General features: G+C 42.6%; 1 protein-coding gene across 1 annotated transcript; it reads right to left on the bottom strand.

Annotated features, from left to right (window-relative positions):
• Nucleotides 1–4,921: 4,921 nt before the first annotated feature.
• On the bottom strand, nucleotides 4,922–18,156 carry mecp2 (methyl CpG binding protein 2). Its single transcript, XM_084069286.1, has 6 exons — nucleotides 18,046–18,156; nucleotides 16,099–16,267; nucleotides 14,803–15,020; nucleotides 12,792–12,985; nucleotides 11,069–11,205; nucleotides 4,922–10,863 (listed from the first exon to the last, which is right to left on the bottom strand). The coding sequence occupies exons 1-6, from the start codon at nucleotides 18,075–18,077 to the stop codon at nucleotides 8,749–8,751; spliced, it is 2,865 nt and encodes a 954-aa protein (XP_083925412.1). The 5' UTR covers nucleotides 18,078–18,156; the 3' UTR covers nucleotides 4,922–8,748.
• Nucleotides 18,157–18,387: the final 231 nt, after the last annotated feature.

The raw sequence follows: 18,387 nt of genomic DNA, 5'->3' as shown, positions 1-18,387 counted from the left end.
ACACACACACACACACACACACACACACACACACTGTCTCTACTGGAGGACAAGGAGAATCATAGAAATGCTGTCGATCTGCATTTGCTTCTATTTAGGATTTGTTTTCAACTTAGAACCACTAAAATTGTCATGACAACCTCCAGAGAGTAAACCTTGTTTTTACTTTACTTTAATCTCAGAAAGAAAACATCTACAGATACTGAAGTCCAGTATTCTCTCCCGTCCAGCTTGCTACAGTATATATTACAGTTCGTCTGCGTAGTTTATAGAGGGTTGTGAATTTAATTCCCTCCAAAGTAAACATGTTTGCTTGCATGGTTCTGACACAGGCTTTAGATAACACTCTCTCAGTGTCAGATGTTATATATTATATTACCAGTAAAGCAGTGTTCCAAGCAGAGACATGACAGCAAAGAACACACAGTGCATCAGGTACAGTATATGTGGTTTTTACTATGTCTGTTACATAGGCCGAAAAAATAAAACAAAGAGATACAATACTAGAAAAGTTGACAGAAACAAATAAACAACAAACTGATGTAATACTCTGTTATTCTGTTGGAGTTGTCAGAAAGGCAAGACGCGGCCTGGGGAAAGTTAAAGAAGGGTCAGAGTTCAACTTCTGCATACAGATGAAACACATTTCATAAAGTGCAGACAATTTATTCATGTTTTTATCAAACCATTGGGCAGCCTGGGAATATTCTCTGCTAGAAAAGAGGAATAAGGCATTCTAATGACCAATCAGGTATGCTGAAATCCTTGGTAAAAGGTTAACTGACAAATATTTTCTACCAAAAAGTGCTGAAATAAAGATGAAGATAAAACAGAGATTGCAACATGGTTAAAAGGTCCTAGAACTTTAGTTATTATTGCCTGACAATAACCCTGCCCCCCCACACACACAGTCTTTAAGTACGACATATGAAACTGCAAGAAAAAACAGGCATGTCATCCATCTAAGAAAATACTTGTCTATTAGTAATCTATGTTACAGTCAAAGCGCAGAGCAAACAAAGGGGCAAACACATCAATAAAAAATTACATCAAACACAGTTTAGAAACTCTAGAACTTTTGACTTCAAGGCACGAGACTATTGTTTACCACCAGCGCTTCAAATAAAAACAAAACAAAATGTTTTTTTGTTGTTGTTTGTCAACCTGAACTGGCATTCAATAAATAACTTGTGATGTATTTTCTCCTATTCTACACAAACATCATGCAACTGGATATAGATATAGATATAGATATTAAACAAAACATCATCTCCCTTTCTTGGCGTGTTTATTATCTGTGGATCAGGAGGAGAGGACCGGTGGGGGCTGTGGTTCAGGACAGAAAGACAAAGACAGACAGTCAAACAGCCAGGCAGGCAGGCAGACAAACAGACAGACAGACAGTGAGACATACAGGCTTTGTCTAAAAGCTGTGGAATGGTTAAGGTGATAACAATATTGTTTCCATTATAATTCAATGGGAAAATAATGTATTAGCTTAATTAAGGACGAAGATGATCCGGTTAAATCAAAAAATAAATGGTATGAGCTTAAGTCTAATGAGTCCATCTGCGGCGGTGGAAAGAGAGACGTGGCTGACAGGCTCTGTCTCAAAACACACTTATTTTGAATCAAGTTGGGTGTTGTGTATCAGAGATTTAAGGATGCTATATCTAACCATTATCTACTGCTATGAAGTGTCAATCAGAAAATTCCCTACAGAGAGACAACAGCCAGGCTGTACTCTGTATACTGTCCTGTACTACTGTACTGTATGGCCACAAGACATACAGTTGTTGCTGTACTCTAGAACCAAAGGGCCGTTCATACAAACAAAATGTCCAGCTTGCACTCTGCACAGAGATCTGCTGTCACCATTTAACATTAATGAGCTAGACGGCCATCTACAATAGTATACTGGCAATCACCAATCCTTGAGTTAGAATGTACTGTACTGTATGCCACACACTGCTTTACTCTGTCATAGTCCACTCTAAGCTTTTCCCCACTGTCCCCTTCTAGTAGTGATTGGCATTCCTTCCAAATAAATAATTAGAATCAGTTCACTAAAAACATTCATTCCAATGATTCTTTCACAAAATCTTGTCAACTCAAGTCGAGTAGCTAATGGGTAGCTGCAGACAAACATGACGCTGGAAATTGGGCGTGTCGACAGAAATTGGTGTGTCAATACAATTAGGCGGGTTGACACAGACTCCATGTGGAAACTAACCATGTACAGTTTCTAAATCGATTATAACTGATTCCCAAGATATTGGTATGCAACTCAGACACCGCTGATTCTTTTCTTCATATTGCAGGTTTCACCATGCATTAATTACTTGTAGTGACATGTATGCAATCTTGTTAGGGAGTCTTAGACCTATGGGGTTTCTATCCCTCCCTATCCTTTTTTTATATATAATAATTAATATTTCAATGTGAAGTGAGAACGAAAAATAATAGAAGTACTTTTGTACTATATATTATTTTCATTTTTTTCCAGTTTTGCTCTGCTATTCTGCCAGTCATTTTTGTTACCATGCATACATTATGCTTTGCTGACATGTACTGTATATATTTTTGTCATTCCTATTCATTGATGGTTGATACTGCTACTAACAATTTTCTCAACATTCATGTATATTTCGTTCTGACACTCATTTTCTATTTTTGTTGTTCTGCCATCTATAAAATGTCTATATGCTACTCACACTACACGCCATGTGTTGTTTTCCACTGTATGTGTGTTGCGGCCAATTACTGTGTTCCCCGTTTTTTTCGGCCTCTTTGGATAGCACATTTCCGGCAGCAGTTTATGCTTGTTACCCATATGAGAAAAATGCTGTGACTCTTTTTTTTCTTTTTAAGTGATTTTAAAATATTCAATGGGATTTTTGAATGGGAAAATGTCAGCAAGGGGCATGGCTTTGACGTCAGGATTTTGGTACTCTATACTCAGTTGTGCGTTAACAGGGATACAGTCACTGAGACCGCTAGCTTCATTCAGTGTTGTCAGTTATTTGGTTCTCCAAGTAATTTTGTTCGCAGGGATACGCACAGTCATCACTGAGTGGTAGGCTATATCCGAGACGAACAGGGCCTGCCCTCTTTAAGGAACTCAATGGGACCATTGGCTAACAATGGAAATTGATTCAGCCCAATTAGGAAATAGGAACCGTCTCTTCAGCCAATCAAAATCCTGCAGGTAATTGAGACCCCATCGGACTGAGACATGTGACGGATCACTTCAGGAACTGATTCAATTAATTTGTTCCTAAAAGAATAATTCTGTTGAACAAATCGTTTGCGAACAATATACACTACTGTAGACGAGAGGATGACATTGCAGGAGCCGATGACGTTTATTCTAAAATGGCATTGTGGTCAGTCAGATTGTGTTCGTAGTTTAGGGTGTAAGAAAACAGCTAGTCTCTCTAATATGGCTTTTCCTCAGCAAGGCTGAATGGTTCTGAGCATGGTCGTTTGTCATGGTTTGCTTACAACAAACTATTACTAAAATTACAGACATGTAGGCCTACTACAAGCAGGTCAGATTTTAGAATAACATGTTTTTGGTGATTTGATCTTTTTTCTTATAAAAAAAAACTCTGGTTAAAATACAATAATAAAGAACATTGCAGGCATGTGTCTCAGATATAGCTGTGTAAATCTCATTCAACTTGCCATTACTTTTCAGTTTTATGTAGTTTCTGTTGTGTTAACTCATCTTGCCCAAGTTATTTGTCGTTCACTGTATTTTTAAGTCGTCAGGACTACTCCTGATTCCAAGTCCACTTCTAGTGGAAACACAAATGGTAACCGCACACAGGACTATGGCACAACGTAGCGTCATTAAGCCTAAGAACAATCATGGAAAAGCCCTTTAATAGCCTTACAGTCTGACAGTCAGGGACTGAGGAAGAAAGATGCAGTATGGGTTGCACAGGGACACAGGCAGAAGGATGTAGAACAGCTAGGACTGAGTAGGGAGTAGAGAAGAAAACTGATTTTTAACTAATTAAAATAGAATCTCAACAGCCTTCATGAAAGCAAGATATAGCAAAATAAAAAAATAACTATAATGAACTTTTGATATAATTTGTGTGAAGAAATAAAAGCTCAACAACGCTGACCTGTTTTCATTGTGGTAAATGTCACTGGAGTTAACTTTTCAATTGTTTTGATCAAGGAAATTAACACTGTTTCAGATCTGATGTCATCCGGTCTCTCTAAGCGAGATTCTTCCAACTGGTTAATATGTTCACACTCCAACGGGACCCAAGACCCAAGTAAATCAACATTTTACAGTGTGCTTTATCCATTTAACTAGCCAGTCAACTTGTAAAACACAGACAAACTTTACTAATAATACTTTGTGTTTGGCTTTAACTTTCATTATTTACAGCCATTTATACGTCTAAAAGTTTTAAGTTATTATTTTTCTTCATCAGGTACTTGCCAGATGACTTGCAAAATGTTTTCTGTATTGGCACATGAGTTAACTTGAAGAACTGTTGTTAGCATCATTAGCATTCTGTATTCAAAACTATGTATGTACTGTATATAAGGCTAGCCTACTCTAATGCTACTTAATAGCTTGGAATGCTAACAGTGTTAGGAATCTGCTTGGTGAGAGACTGGAGATGAAATGTCGAATTGATTCTTGTTTGAAATCACAAGTGACTGGGAAGAAAAACTGTAAAATATAAAATATTAAATAAGGCAGGTCTGCTTCGTTATCTAGTGGAAGACAATGACAATACGGTTAAAAAAAGGGATCTATAATATAATATTTCTGTCCAAAAATGGGAGTTTTTGACAACAAAAAGGAACAACAAATATTTTGGTGACTGTCTGCCTTCAGGTTTGGACCAAGTAGTGAGCCCAGTAAAACAGCGTTCTGTCCCAACACACCAGCTACAGATGGACAAATGTTTTAATGCACATCAACAGAGGCAGTCCTATCTACTCAACAGGGATGGAACAAAAATCCTATTATCAGAGTCCCTCCCGCCACACACACATGCAGGCACACACACACACTCGTACGTCACACACATACACTCGTACGTCTCACTCACACACACACACACACACACACACACACACACACACACACACACACACACACACACACACACACACACACACACACACACACACACACACACACACACACACACACACACACACACACACACACACACACACAGATGGTTACAGGTTTTAAGATACTGGTGCTTTAAAAGAATAATACATATTTATCATATATAAGGCTAGAAAAAGTCACTACCACATACATCTGTGTAACTGTGGCATGCAGGAATACAAGGCTCACACTCCGACACCACCCACTAATGGAACACTAGTTACACCTCCACTCCAGAGACAAACAGAGCTAGCAATGCTAAACTGGAAAGAGCCGGGTCAAACAGCACCAGGCTAACCAACTATATGCAGAGTTTGGCTGTTCTTGCTTAAGCCAAGGACATCTTGACAATTAACCACTTGAACCCCAGCATCCATATTCTGGGAGGAACATGAGCCAAAAATAGCTGATCTTCAAGCTCACAATGCGTCACAACGCGAGCATTGTGAGGTTGTAGATCATTTTCGGCAAAGAGATTTGGTGTACAAGGAAAAAAGTGGTCCAAGTACAGAGGCAACGTAGGTCCTGCTTACTAAGTCTAGAGGGGTTAAGTGGTTAAATGGTGTAGTTCCTTTTGTTGCCAAGGTAACAAATTCAATATCCAGCCCTGTTTCAACCTAATGTAGAATGAATAAGGGTGACTATTTTGCTGTCAATGATTGTATAGTTTTATAATACATTTTTGAGGTGTACTCTGGTAGGTTGGAGTTAAAATGAAAAAGGACAAATGTTGACATATCCTTGCTAAGCATGCCTTTCTTTCTGCATGTGCATGACAAGACCATATCAACAGCATTGTTGCTAATAATAAAATAAAAAAAGAAGTGTTACAGTTGCAGTGTTATCTCTATGGATCTGCAATTGGATCATGTGTCAATCATTCTGTCCTCAAAATTTGTGGAACAATATTATTATTCCACTAATTTTGAGAACAGAATGATTGGAAAACATGATCCAAAATTCTCATAAATCTTCTCCCTATCGGCCTGTCTGAAAAATAGAAGGATCCAGATGTATTCCGAAACACCTGAAATGAGAACTTCACCCATTTTCAACCCTATCTTCATATAATTGGTCCTTACTAATGCTCAATATAGGATGACACTATTTCTGTCTACTCTTTCTGTGTCTCGGAGTAGGGCTGTGGATAGTTCAGAAACCTGCCTACCAGTGACGTCATCGGTAGGCGGATTTGTATTTTTATTACTACAAGAACAATGGCTTCTATTTCAGCATGCTAACTTTCCAGGAAGAGAAAGGCTGTAGTTTCAATTAGCTTGGAATCTCCATCGATGTCGTTGGTAGGCAGGTTTCTGATCTGACCACAGCCCTCCAATGAGACACAGAGTGAGTAGACAGAAATTGCGCCATCTTATTATGAGCATTAGTGAGGACCAAACATGGGTTTAAAAATGGATGAAGTGTTCCTTGAACTGATAACAAAGGTCTACAAACAGACGTATACACATTTACACTACATGGGACCGTAGAGGGCTAAAATACAGGGTACATAGACGTCTACACACTATAGAGCTACACAGAGGTCGATAGAGGTCTATGCTACAGAGATCTACTGGCATCTACTGTATAGAGGTCTATGCTGGAGATCTATTGTCTAGAGAGGTCCACACACAGATGTAAACATTATACAGTAGAGGTCTATTAGTAGTTGTTTACACTACAGGTCCTTTCATTAAGATGAGAGAAAAACCAAACTGACAGATCTGTCTCAATTACAAAAATGTATAAATATACTCAAATCAGGCTAAAGAGTTAGCCTATGCTAGTTCTGTTTGACCCTATAGTGAAAGTCAATAAGCAAGTCCTGCGTAGCACTGTTTGGCGCTACAGCAGAAACCATGCTAGTGATTTTCTAGTTGGCAGGGAGGGAGTGTGAGAGAGTTCAGGCTACATTTGATTCAGACAGGATTCTTATTGTGCCACAAAAGAACAGAAACACATTCAACACCAACCCAATCTGCTTTCTACAAGAAGAAAAACAACAAAAACAAAAACATTAGTGACACTGATATCTGGAGCGTTGACTAAATCTCGACAGTAGGAAGTGAACTCATTCGGACCAGACCAGTAGATCTGGTGGAGAAATAAAAAATATATTCCATGTCTATATTAGAACTATAAACTCACCACACATTACAGCTACAGCTAGAAACACAACATGGCTTGGCTTACATGGGGTCTCCTGGCAAGACGCACAATATCATATAGGCACTAAAACTCTGGAACATGCAATATGGTGTCTGCTTATTGATGTTGTTATTGTTTGTTGTTATGGTATAAGCCAGGTCATGTGAGTCCTATCTGAACCAGTTTGTTTAAACTAAACATGAATATTAAAAAATAAACTTACAATAGATCATGTATGTATGACAGCATACTAATAGGACTGTATTCATATTAGGCAATGGGCAGAGTAAGTCCAGGCTGTACCAGAAACAATCAGTTGAGATAAAGCCACAGGTCACTAGCAGCAGCCATGGATGGACTGTGGCGCTAACATGACTGCCGTGACCAAACTGCCTCTGTGTATGACTCTGGGTAAAGGCCAGTAAAAGTAACACGGGCAGATGAACAGACTAACGGGGGAAGAGTTCTCTATGAGAACACTTCTTAAAACAGAGAACATTTTTAACACATTCTTTAAGACAGAAGACTACAAAGAACTTCTTTAAATGGTTTTGGTTTGTTTTTAAAAACAACTTTGGAGAGCCGACATTATCGTGAATATGGAAGTTTGAATGGCTGGTGTCTGTATAATCACAGGTAGGAGGAAACGCCCATAGATTTTTTTAAATACACAAGGGATTTAATATTATCCTCCGAATGCCATCCACCTTTTGAGGCCATTAAAGAGTCAGGTGAGATGAACCAAGCACACCTCAAGTTGGCCAAATATTTCAAATAATATCATTATTATTATCATTTTCCGGTCGATTCATTTGCGTGTCTTTTCTAGTCATAAATTGATTTATAAGTAAATACCAAACTGTCAGTGTAGGAACAAGAAGATGGATGTTTGTGATGTAAAAACAACATTATTCTGACGTTTTATAACCTTCCCATATCTCCATGAAGTTTTGAGTGAGGGACTGTCTGTCAATAGGAGGACTTTGAATAAGGGACCCTCAACACTATAACAAAAAGAAAAAGGGGGGAAAAATCAACACTTGAAATAAAAAGGTTATTTTGTGGAAGCGTGATGTTTCTTTCTGTATGACAGGCCCGGCCCAGGAAACAGCTGCCTTTTGATTTTGTACATACTGTACACACATTATCCGTTTTTTTCTTTTTAGGTTTTCCTATAAAAAGACATCCATTCCTTGCCTTGTACAGTTTCTTCACCAGCGGGGGGCATGTCCAGATAGAACCAGACATGACTTGTCTGTTCTGAAGCTGAGACAGTCTTACCGGTTCTAGGCAGCACTCTACTTTTATCTGAAAATGTTGTAAATGTTGTAAAACATTCAACTTCCAACAATATGCCCCAAAAACGTATCTTCCCCCCTCCGCATGGTGTCGACTCCATTAGCCAAACTTTACGGTCCATCCGCCTGTCAATCAGCCAGCTGGCCCAATCAGCTGACCCTCTCGCTGACGGCAGTCCGGGACTCTACCGTTTCCTCTCGACTTGGCCGGGGAACAGCTGACTGTGGGACAATGTCTCTGAGCTCCCTAGCCTCACCTGATGCCTCTGCATCCGCCCTCAGCCTGGTCCGGCTCTCCACCCCAGTCCCTAAACCTGACCCAGAGCCTCCTGTGGGACCGGGAGTGTCCTGGATGGTTCTGGAGGTGTTACTGGATCCTCTTCCTAAAGATTCGCTGTTGTCTGTGGGTGGCTCCCCTCTCACCTCCACCCTGATCCCCTCTTGGCTCACGTCCATGCCTGTTGGCAAGCTCCCTCGGCCGAGCCGTGGGGTGCTGAGATCCTGGGGCTGTTCACTCGGGGGGTGGTGCGTGGAAGTTGTTTGTGATGGGCCTGGGGTGGTTCTGAGTACGCCTGAAGAGGCCTGGCGCGGCTGAATGTGGGAGGGCTGCACATAGGGCCTTGGGAGCTGTGGCCTGGGCTGAGGGTGAGCTTGTGGTTGCAGGTGAGGGTGAGGCCGTTGGAGTGGTTGTGGCTGGGCATGGGCTTGGGACTGGGGTGGGTGGGACTGGGACAGGGGTTGTCTTATGAGGGGCTTGTACTGAGGCTGGGATTGTGGTTGGGATGACTGTCTGGGCTGAGGTTGGTTTTGGGCTGAGTGTCTAGGTTGGGGTTGGTGTTGCTGATTTCTTGGCTGGGGAGACTGGCCCTGCTGAGGGCGTTGTGTGGGAGACGCTTGCCGGTGTGCAGCAGGCTGAGAAAGAGATGGCAGTTGCTGGGACTGGAGTAGGGTTCTGTGCTGAGCTGGGGGAGGGGATCTTTGGGGCAGGGCCTCAGGCTGTCTGTGGACTTGGGAGTGTTGGGGCTGTGACTGGGGCACTAGATACCGGGGAGGGGTGGTCTGGGACTGCTGTAGGGGTGCTGGATATCGCGGTTGGGCCTGGGAGGGTGGTGTTAGAGGTTGGGACAGGTGATGGGGTCGTGACTGGGGCAAAGTATTCTGAGAGTTGGGTGGACTCTGAGGTGAGGCTTGAGACTGCTGTGAAGGCCGGGGTTGAAGGTGTGGTCTGGATGGAGTTTGCTGTGGTTGTAGCCATTGCTGGGATGTGGCTTGGGGTTGCTGTGACTGTTTCTGCGTTTGTGTTTCTTTTGGATGTTGGGTTTGTTGTTGCCTCTTCTCAGGGAGGGGTGGTTGTTGGGATGGGGTCAAGGGTGGTTGTTGGCATGGGGTCGGGGGTGGTTGTTTGGATGGAGTCGGGGGTGGTGGAGGATGTTGGGCTGTCTTCAGAGGATCAACTTGAGGTTTGATATGGGAGGACTGGGTGGATGGGGCTGGATGTCTGGAAGAAGGAAGAGGAGGAGAATGATCAGAGGAAGAGGGAGGTGAAGAAGGGGACTCTCTGTGGCGATGATGATGGTGGTGGTGGTGGTGTTTGTGGGGCACGTGTTCTTTTCTCTTGTGGCTTTTTGACGAGCTGCTGCTACTGCCACCTCCCCCATCTCCTCCTCCCTTTTCTCCTTGCCCCCCTCCCTTGTCCCCTTGACCTCTGCTCCCACGGTCCCCTGCTGAGTTCCCCGGTTTCTCCTTGTGCTTCCTTCCTTTATGTGGCTTGTGTCCATGTGATTGGCTTTCGTCAACCTGCTTATGTGGTTGTGATTGGCTGTAGTCCGAGTGGGTGGGATGAGACTCTGAGGTCTTTGCCCCACCTGAACTCTCCCCCACCTCCCTACCTTCTCCTCCACCTCCCTCTCCCTTTGCCACCGCCTCAACAGCAGGCTGAGGAGCAGGAACCTCCTCCACTGTCTCCCGAGTTTTGCGTTTCTTGATTGGCAGGGCTGTTTCCTGAACAGGCTTGGCAGAGGACGCTCTCCGTTTCGCCTCAGCAGCCAAGATGGCCGCGGCAGCGAAGCTCTCCGCCCCCGACGAGCTCCCAGACACTGTTGTGGTCAAGGGCGATGCCACCGAGGTAGCGGTGGCAGGTGGTGATGTCACAGACGCAGAGGCCGGCTTCCTGCCGCGTTTCTTGGGAATGGGCTGTGGAGGAGCAGGAAGTTCCTGCTCCGACTTCCTCTTGCGGCCTGGACGTGATTTGGTGGCAGCAGTCCCCTGTAGTATATTTACAATAATAAAAACTATTATCAATACATAATTATGATTATCAATACTATCATGATCAAAACATAATTATCATTATAAATACTATCATTATCAATACGATCGTCATGATTAGCATATTTAATTACCAATATCAACTTCATTATTGACATCTAACATTCATTCATTATCTTAATCACAGGCAGACAGGTGGTACCGTTGAGGCAGAGTGGGTTGTGCCGGCAGTACTCTCTGCCTTGCCAAAGGGCATCTTGACCAGTAGTTTGCCTGGAGACTGCTCCACTACACGCTTCATAGCTACACCCTCTGTAGACTGACGGAGCTTCCCACTGCCTACACACACACACACACACACACACACACACACACACACACACACACACACACACACACACACACACACACACACACACACACACACACACACACACACACACACACACACACACACACACACACACACACACACACACACACACACACACACACACACACACAGGAGTAAAGATTGTTATGAATTCCAATTAGGCATGATGTCTTCATTCAAGTCAGTGAGTTTTGTCTTCAAATCTGTTGTTAGCTGGATCTTTCTTATTGTCAGTAGTTTTAATCGACTTGAATTTGTTTCCACAGATTTTCATATATTTCAGTGATCTTCTTTAGACATAACGGTGGAGACAGTGGAAAGACACAGGACATTAGAGAGAGAGACGGGACACTAGAGTGAGAGTGTACACTAAAGAAGTGTTTCCCAAACACTGGATAGACAGACCGGACAGTGGAAAGAGAAGTGAGAGAGAGACAGGACATAGAATGTATAGTAGTATCTGTGTGGTAAGTGCTTTGCAAAGCAGTTTTGAAAGGAGAACAATAATTATATAATATAATTGACCCTTTGTCAAGTCCCGCCCCTTGGTTGATGTTGCTTGGTTGGACAGAATCCTCTCTCTCCATCCACCATCCGTTTTTCAATTGCCTTGTATTGATATTTAATGTATTCAATTCTTATTTTAAACGTGGCCTCAGTAAAAAGGAACATCTCGGGTGCAGTATAGTGAGTGGGCATAACGTGTGTGTCCCCCCCCCCCAAACTGTATATTTTTAGCAAACTGACCATAAACCAGAAAAAGTGCTCCTCGGAGCACTGGTCTCCTCCAGGTGAGGTAGGTTATTGTGGGCTGAATTGTTCTGAATTCGCCAATCAGGATGGAATGTGAAGAATCGGAATGATCCGTCTTGATCACACGACTATAGAGATAATGTGTACCGATTGTGTACCGTAATGTTTGGACAAAATGGAGTAATATAAAAATATGTGTTTTGCAAAAATCGGCCTCCTAGTAGCGCTATAACAGGACAATGTGAAAAGGGTGGGATTTCTTCCTCGGGAATGTGCGTGCAAAGTTTCACGGCATTCAGATGGTACATTCATGATTTGAGGCATTTTGTTCAAAACGGGCCACTGCAAACTTAGATGCCAATCTTAGCCAATCAGGATGGAATATAAAAAATCTGAAAGACCTGTTTTGGTTTAATGACTTTAGAGATACATTTGCGGGATGTTTGGAAAAAATCTATGAGTAATATAAAAATGCAAAAATCGGCCTCCTGGTGGCGCTGTAACACGCCCATGTGTAACATTTGGGGCAGAGGTTCTGCTCTGGCATCCAGGGAGTGTGTGTGCAGTTTCACGTGGATCGGGCCAACGGTGCCGGAGATTAGCTGTCCACAGACAGACACACGGGGACGGGGACGGTCGGACGGACGGACAGGGTGCAAAACACGTCTCTGCCACGCCTTCGGCCTGGCGGAGACAACAACCAGAAGGAGACTCCGTCTCCTTCTGGTTGTTGCCTGGGACAGGAAGCTGGCAAAGGGTCAATTGTAGCTCAGAGTAAACCCGTTCCAGACCCTGGTACCTTTGGGCCTCCCCCGGCCACGCCCAGACGGCTTCACCACCTTCAGCTTCTTGGGGGGTCGTTTCTCACGGCGGGAAGGGCTGCCACGCCCAGTGACGGTGAAGTCAAAGTCATTGGGGTCAGTGGTGGTGTCACCAACCTTCTGGAAGTAGGCTATCAGCTCCACCTTTGACCTGAATGCCTTCCCCTCAGAGCTAACAACAAAACAAAACAGAATGTTAGATATTCATGAATGGTATATTACATAATATTATGTTATCACCTCCACCTTGGAACCACCTGACAACAAACTAATATTAGGATACATATTACAATATGTTAGGATTCATGTACAATTAAAGCTGCTTTTACATTTTTGTTGGTCACAAGACAAGAAAATAATCCTCTGTGTCAAGGTTTCAACTGAGGCATAACCTTACTGCTGAACACTATGTGCACGTCTGCCATCCATTTTTCACATGCTTTCTACTTTGCTGTTGTCAAAATCAGGCCCAAATGCACCCTGAGTCCAATCCAATTTATATTAGCCAATCAGTTAACGCATCTGATAAAAATCTGAAAACTGGGTTCCGTTGGAAAAAAACTGTTGGAAAAATCTGTTGGAGCGCTGAGGGGGAGCAGCTGGGGATTAAGTGTCTTGCTCAGGGACACTTCAACAGATACATACACACATGAAGACGGTGATACCCATATATGGGCATTACCTGGGCACACACACCCATAGGTATCTCCATGGGTATGTGACATGCTGATATGCATGGGTATCAGGTATATCGATCAACCCGCTCGTTGTTGCCGGTTTGCGTTGACAAAGTGTTGCATCATGTGCAACACTTTGTCCAGTCCAAATGGGCATATCTGCACGCCCGTCACAGACATACCCACAGACACCGCCCGCCACAACTTTATTGCGAACGCAGCGGAAGGAGGCGCGCCAAAGGCGCACCTCCGCGCAAGTGGAGCTTACTATGACACCGTGCTTGGCTTGTGTGTGTGTGTGTGTGTGTCTCTGTGTGCAGTATGTGTGCACTGCCTGTGTGCAGCCAAGTAAATGTCCAATATAGACGTACCATACATCAAATGAAAGGTCTTTGAAAACTGCACACACCTGTCAAGGTTGCGTTTAAGCCCGCCCCTTCCCCCGGAAGCCACGCCCCGGAGAAGGCTCCTAAAAACTCCCCATTGAAACCCCATGTTAAATGAAAAGTGCCCGAATCGCTCCCAAACTTTTTCTACCCCCCCTAAGTGGGGGTCTACGAACAAATACTTCGGGCTCGGATTTTGGCTCCGCCCCCCGGAAGTGGGTGAAACAGGCACTTCAAACACTTTGTTGAATTGTTCAAAAACATTAAAAGTTTTTTTTTTGTGAATTTTTATTTTTCTAAGATGCTCCTTTTAACGCAGAATTTCTTTGTATTTTTTTTTTTTTTTAATTGGTTACTTTTTTTAAAATATTTGTTTTTCATTCTTTTTTTTTTTTTTTGCCGTTCGCTTCCCGCGTTCGCGCGTCTTACTTGTATAGTAGAAGGATACTAGGGCTGGGCGATATGACTTGTTCAAATCAATATCACGATTATTGCATAGCAGATCTACAAGCTCGAGAGCTTGTTGACCTATTTTCACTATTTTTGTACGCCACCATTGTACAACAAAGTATAATACAGGGTTAAGTGGTTAATTAGACTTTTATCGTGTTGATTCGTTGATATATAAGAAAAATATATATTTAAAAAAAAAACTTGCTTCTCGATTATAAGTCTAACTGACTTAAATTGGTTATTAGTTCTAAACAAAGGTTTAATACTTTTTCGGTTAATTGCCCATCCCTAACACACACACACACACACACACACACACACACACACACACACACACACACACACACACACACACACACACACACACACACACACACACACACACACACACACACACACACACACACACACACACACACACACACACACAAAATGTGTTATATTACCGGTACTCTACTGTTCTAACCACTCACTTGATGAGGTAGACATCAAACTTCCCAGCAGAACGACCAGACTTCCTCTGTTTCAATTTTCGAGTCCATCCTTCTGGAAGAGACGGATCATCGTACAGCGGACCACGGTCTCTGATGACAGAGCGTCTCTGTTTAGGAGAGCCAGCTGCTTCTACTGGACCAGACGATGACGGATCAGGACCCAAATCTGAGGGGCCCGCCACATCCTCCTCTGACACCTGCCAGGATCAAGTAAAACTTTATTAACTACATTAAATAGACCATGTACAACTTGTCAAAAGACACATTTACATCATTGGCCACATATTTTACATTAATAATCAGGACCATTTGTTTCCCTAAATTGTTTTCTTTCTTTTTTAAATTTGATGCCATTCACTGCCATTCATGTTGAAAAGGTGTGTAAAAAATATATTACAGCAAATTGACCCTCAAACTACATTGCCGTTGACTTTAATAAAGATTACTGAATTTCTCACAAGCCATTAACAAAAGGTTTGAAATTGCTTCCACTTTTCAAGCTAAAAGCATTTGCAGAGTCCATACATACTGTAGCTCGAAGCCTAGTGGAGGTCAATTATGGGCTAAATGTTATAGCCTACCTCAGAACTTGTGTTAACTTGTGAGTAGCTAGTATGTGCCTTGTATGCAAACTTGTATGCCGTAGGCAGTCAGACTCGTGAACCAGAAAAGGAGGGTGCATTTGTTGTTCAGCCCGGCATATGCCTAAACTGTGAGTCTCTTGAACTTCATATTATTGGATGTTTGATCTAGGCCACTTACATCACCCCAGAGCAAATGGGAGGTAATGACATGTGGACCTGGAAACTAGCCAGAAGTATACCAGAAGAAATTTGATATCAGTGTGAATTTCAATCGCTTGTAGTAGTTTAAGAAAGTAATTTGAGTAAATGTAAACTACGGCAATATAGTTTTCAAGTGTGCTTTACCTATGCCTAGAAACCTCTCAAAGTCTCAAAGAATATTTTTTTCCCACCTCTTAGCAAAATGAATGGCAGTGAATGGTGTTCAGTAAGAAGCAACATTTTAACACACAAGAGCGCTAACATTGAAAGCAATTTGAGGAAAATTATATAAAATGATGTGGCGAATATTGTTATACGATAACACATATTCCTAGTCCCAGTATGATCCTTTAACTATCCTATCACGTAAAGCTTTATTGTAACTTTTGGAAATTAAACAATGTAAATTTTTCTTAAAAGAAAGAAAGAAAAAGAAACATGTTCATCATTTCTGAGAATATAACAACAAGAATGACCATTCGGAGTTTACCAGTAAACTCTGTGACGCCGCCTCCATCTGTGACTCAGCAACAGGGGGTGTAATTGAGGCTGTAGTTGCTGACCCCCTGTCGGCATGGCGACGGTCCCTGCGCGTCTTCTTGGTCTTACTGTGAGAGCGACCCCGCTGAGACACAGACCCCTCCTCCCCCGCCTCCTCACTGATGGAACACACGACAAGACCAGTACAACCACATACAGTCTAATACCGTTGGCCACTGAGCAGCTCCACTGGTGCAGTTGGAGGCTTGATGCCTGGCTCAACAGTATTTTAGTGCTGCACCTGCACTGTCAGTAAAGACAGGGGACTGATCTCCTTACGAAAAAAATAAAAAACCTAGATAATTGAAAAATATCTCCGAAATGTGAATTCTGATCAGATTATAATCGGATTGAATTTAAACACAAAATGTATGTATTAAAATACCTCCACCCAACACACATTACAGATCTGATCAAAGGTCATAGCACCCAGCAAGGATGTTCATGTAAAGTAACAAAAAATAATACATACAGACTTTCGTCTTGTAATGTAAAATAACAAGGAATATTTAAAATAATTGAATGAATCAGATAGATAGTTTGTGTTCCTTCCAAATGATGAAATATTACCACCCAGTGATGACAGAAGCCAATCTGTATTCTGAGTGCAAAAGAGAGATCTTATTTCTGATTCATTAGTCACATTTCTTCCTGTTGTTTCTTTGGTCTTTCTGAGGACCGATAGTTGTGTCAACAAACAGAGGAAGTGAAGGAGGGAGGAGAAAAATGCACTGATGAAAGGCTGTGTTATAAAGAGAATTTAAACATAGCCGTTAATAAATCAAGTCTGCTGATTAAATATGGGAACAGTTAAACAATATCTTACTGAGAATCAGAACTGGAGACCCATACAGTTTAGAAACAGCATTGAGACATCAGACATGGACAGAATGACAGAGACTCAGACAGACTGACATACTGTGTGGATGGGAGCAAATACACATTTGCACTACATAACCTGTCTCACTCTGTTGAACAATGATTGTTGCTCAGTAACTTACAAGTGTACATTTTAACAAACATATACACAGTAAAAACGTCAATGTTAATGTAGCCATTTGTACCTCTGAGAATGTAATTGTGTTAAACAAGTGACATGAGTCATGGCAACTAAATACGTCTATCTGTTTAACACACACACACACACACACACACACACACACACACACACACACACACACACACACACACACACATCCTGTTGTGTGTTTCTAGGTAAAACTGGGCCAACTTGATGTCCTCAGCGCTGTGTGATGCAGACATGTCTGTGTGCTCCACCTGAGAGAGACTGACAACAACACGCTTTCACAAAACAACAGTCACACTAAAACACCGTGCGTGTGGCCTCCGCAGCACACTTGACGACATGAACAAACACACGCCTGGCACACCACACCAACAACACACTAGTTTCTTTTAGCAACGTGAACAAACAAAACACACGTTTGACACAACAACACACACTGCTTTAGCAATGTGGCTAATCAGCTAGCTGTGGAGGGGTGGAGGGAGGGCTGTGTTGGGCTCTGTGTTGACAGTATCCCTACCTAAAAAAAAGAATAAATAGAAGCAAAAACACCCCCTCCCGACAGAAACCCATGGTTTCTGTTGCGTGAAGGGGGCTAAAACACACACGTACTTAGTGCTTGTCTCGCTATTGCTCCAACACAATCCGCTAAACTAGAGGAAATAGTCAGTAATAACTTGGTGACGTATTCCCCAAGCCTCTCTGTATAGTGAGGTTACACCAGGCCAGCGGGACAGGCCGGGGTGGAATATCAACGCACGTTACTTCGATAAACACTGCATATGAAACGCCAACGGTCTTATATTTAGGACACGGCGGCGGTGTAAACACGGTGGGTTAAACATGGTAAAAACATCATCACACACTTACACTCTCTCCTCTCCGCTGTCCACGGCCGCCATTTTTATTTAAATAAATAATTTGACATAAAAAAAAATAAAAACATCTCTGTGCTGGTACCTCGAGCAGCCCCGCCCCCCTCTGGCTCTCTTCTATTTCCAACGCCGTCAGTAGTCTGTGCCATCGCGAGATCTTATTGCGACTTGCGTTTAAGCCAATAACAATGATTTTTGGTCTCGCGACACTTGTGTCTAACGGTTTAGGACATTGGTTCTCAAAGTGGGGTCTGGAGACCCCCAGGGGTCTTTGGGGGAGGTTCCAGGGGGTCCCCAGTAAACGTAGCATAGCATCACAATCATTTTAACCACTTTA

This window comes from Gymnoscopelus microlampas (genome assembly GCF_963454915.1).
Source record: "Gymnoscopelus microlampas genome assembly, chromosome: 10".
In the NCBI taxonomy this organism is placed as follows: domain Eukaryota; kingdom Metazoa; phylum Chordata; class Actinopteri; order Myctophiformes; family Myctophidae; genus Gymnoscopelus; species Gymnoscopelus microlampas.
The sequence above is the reverse complement of the archived record's forward strand: the minus strand, read 5'-3'. Positions and strand labels throughout refer to the sequence as shown.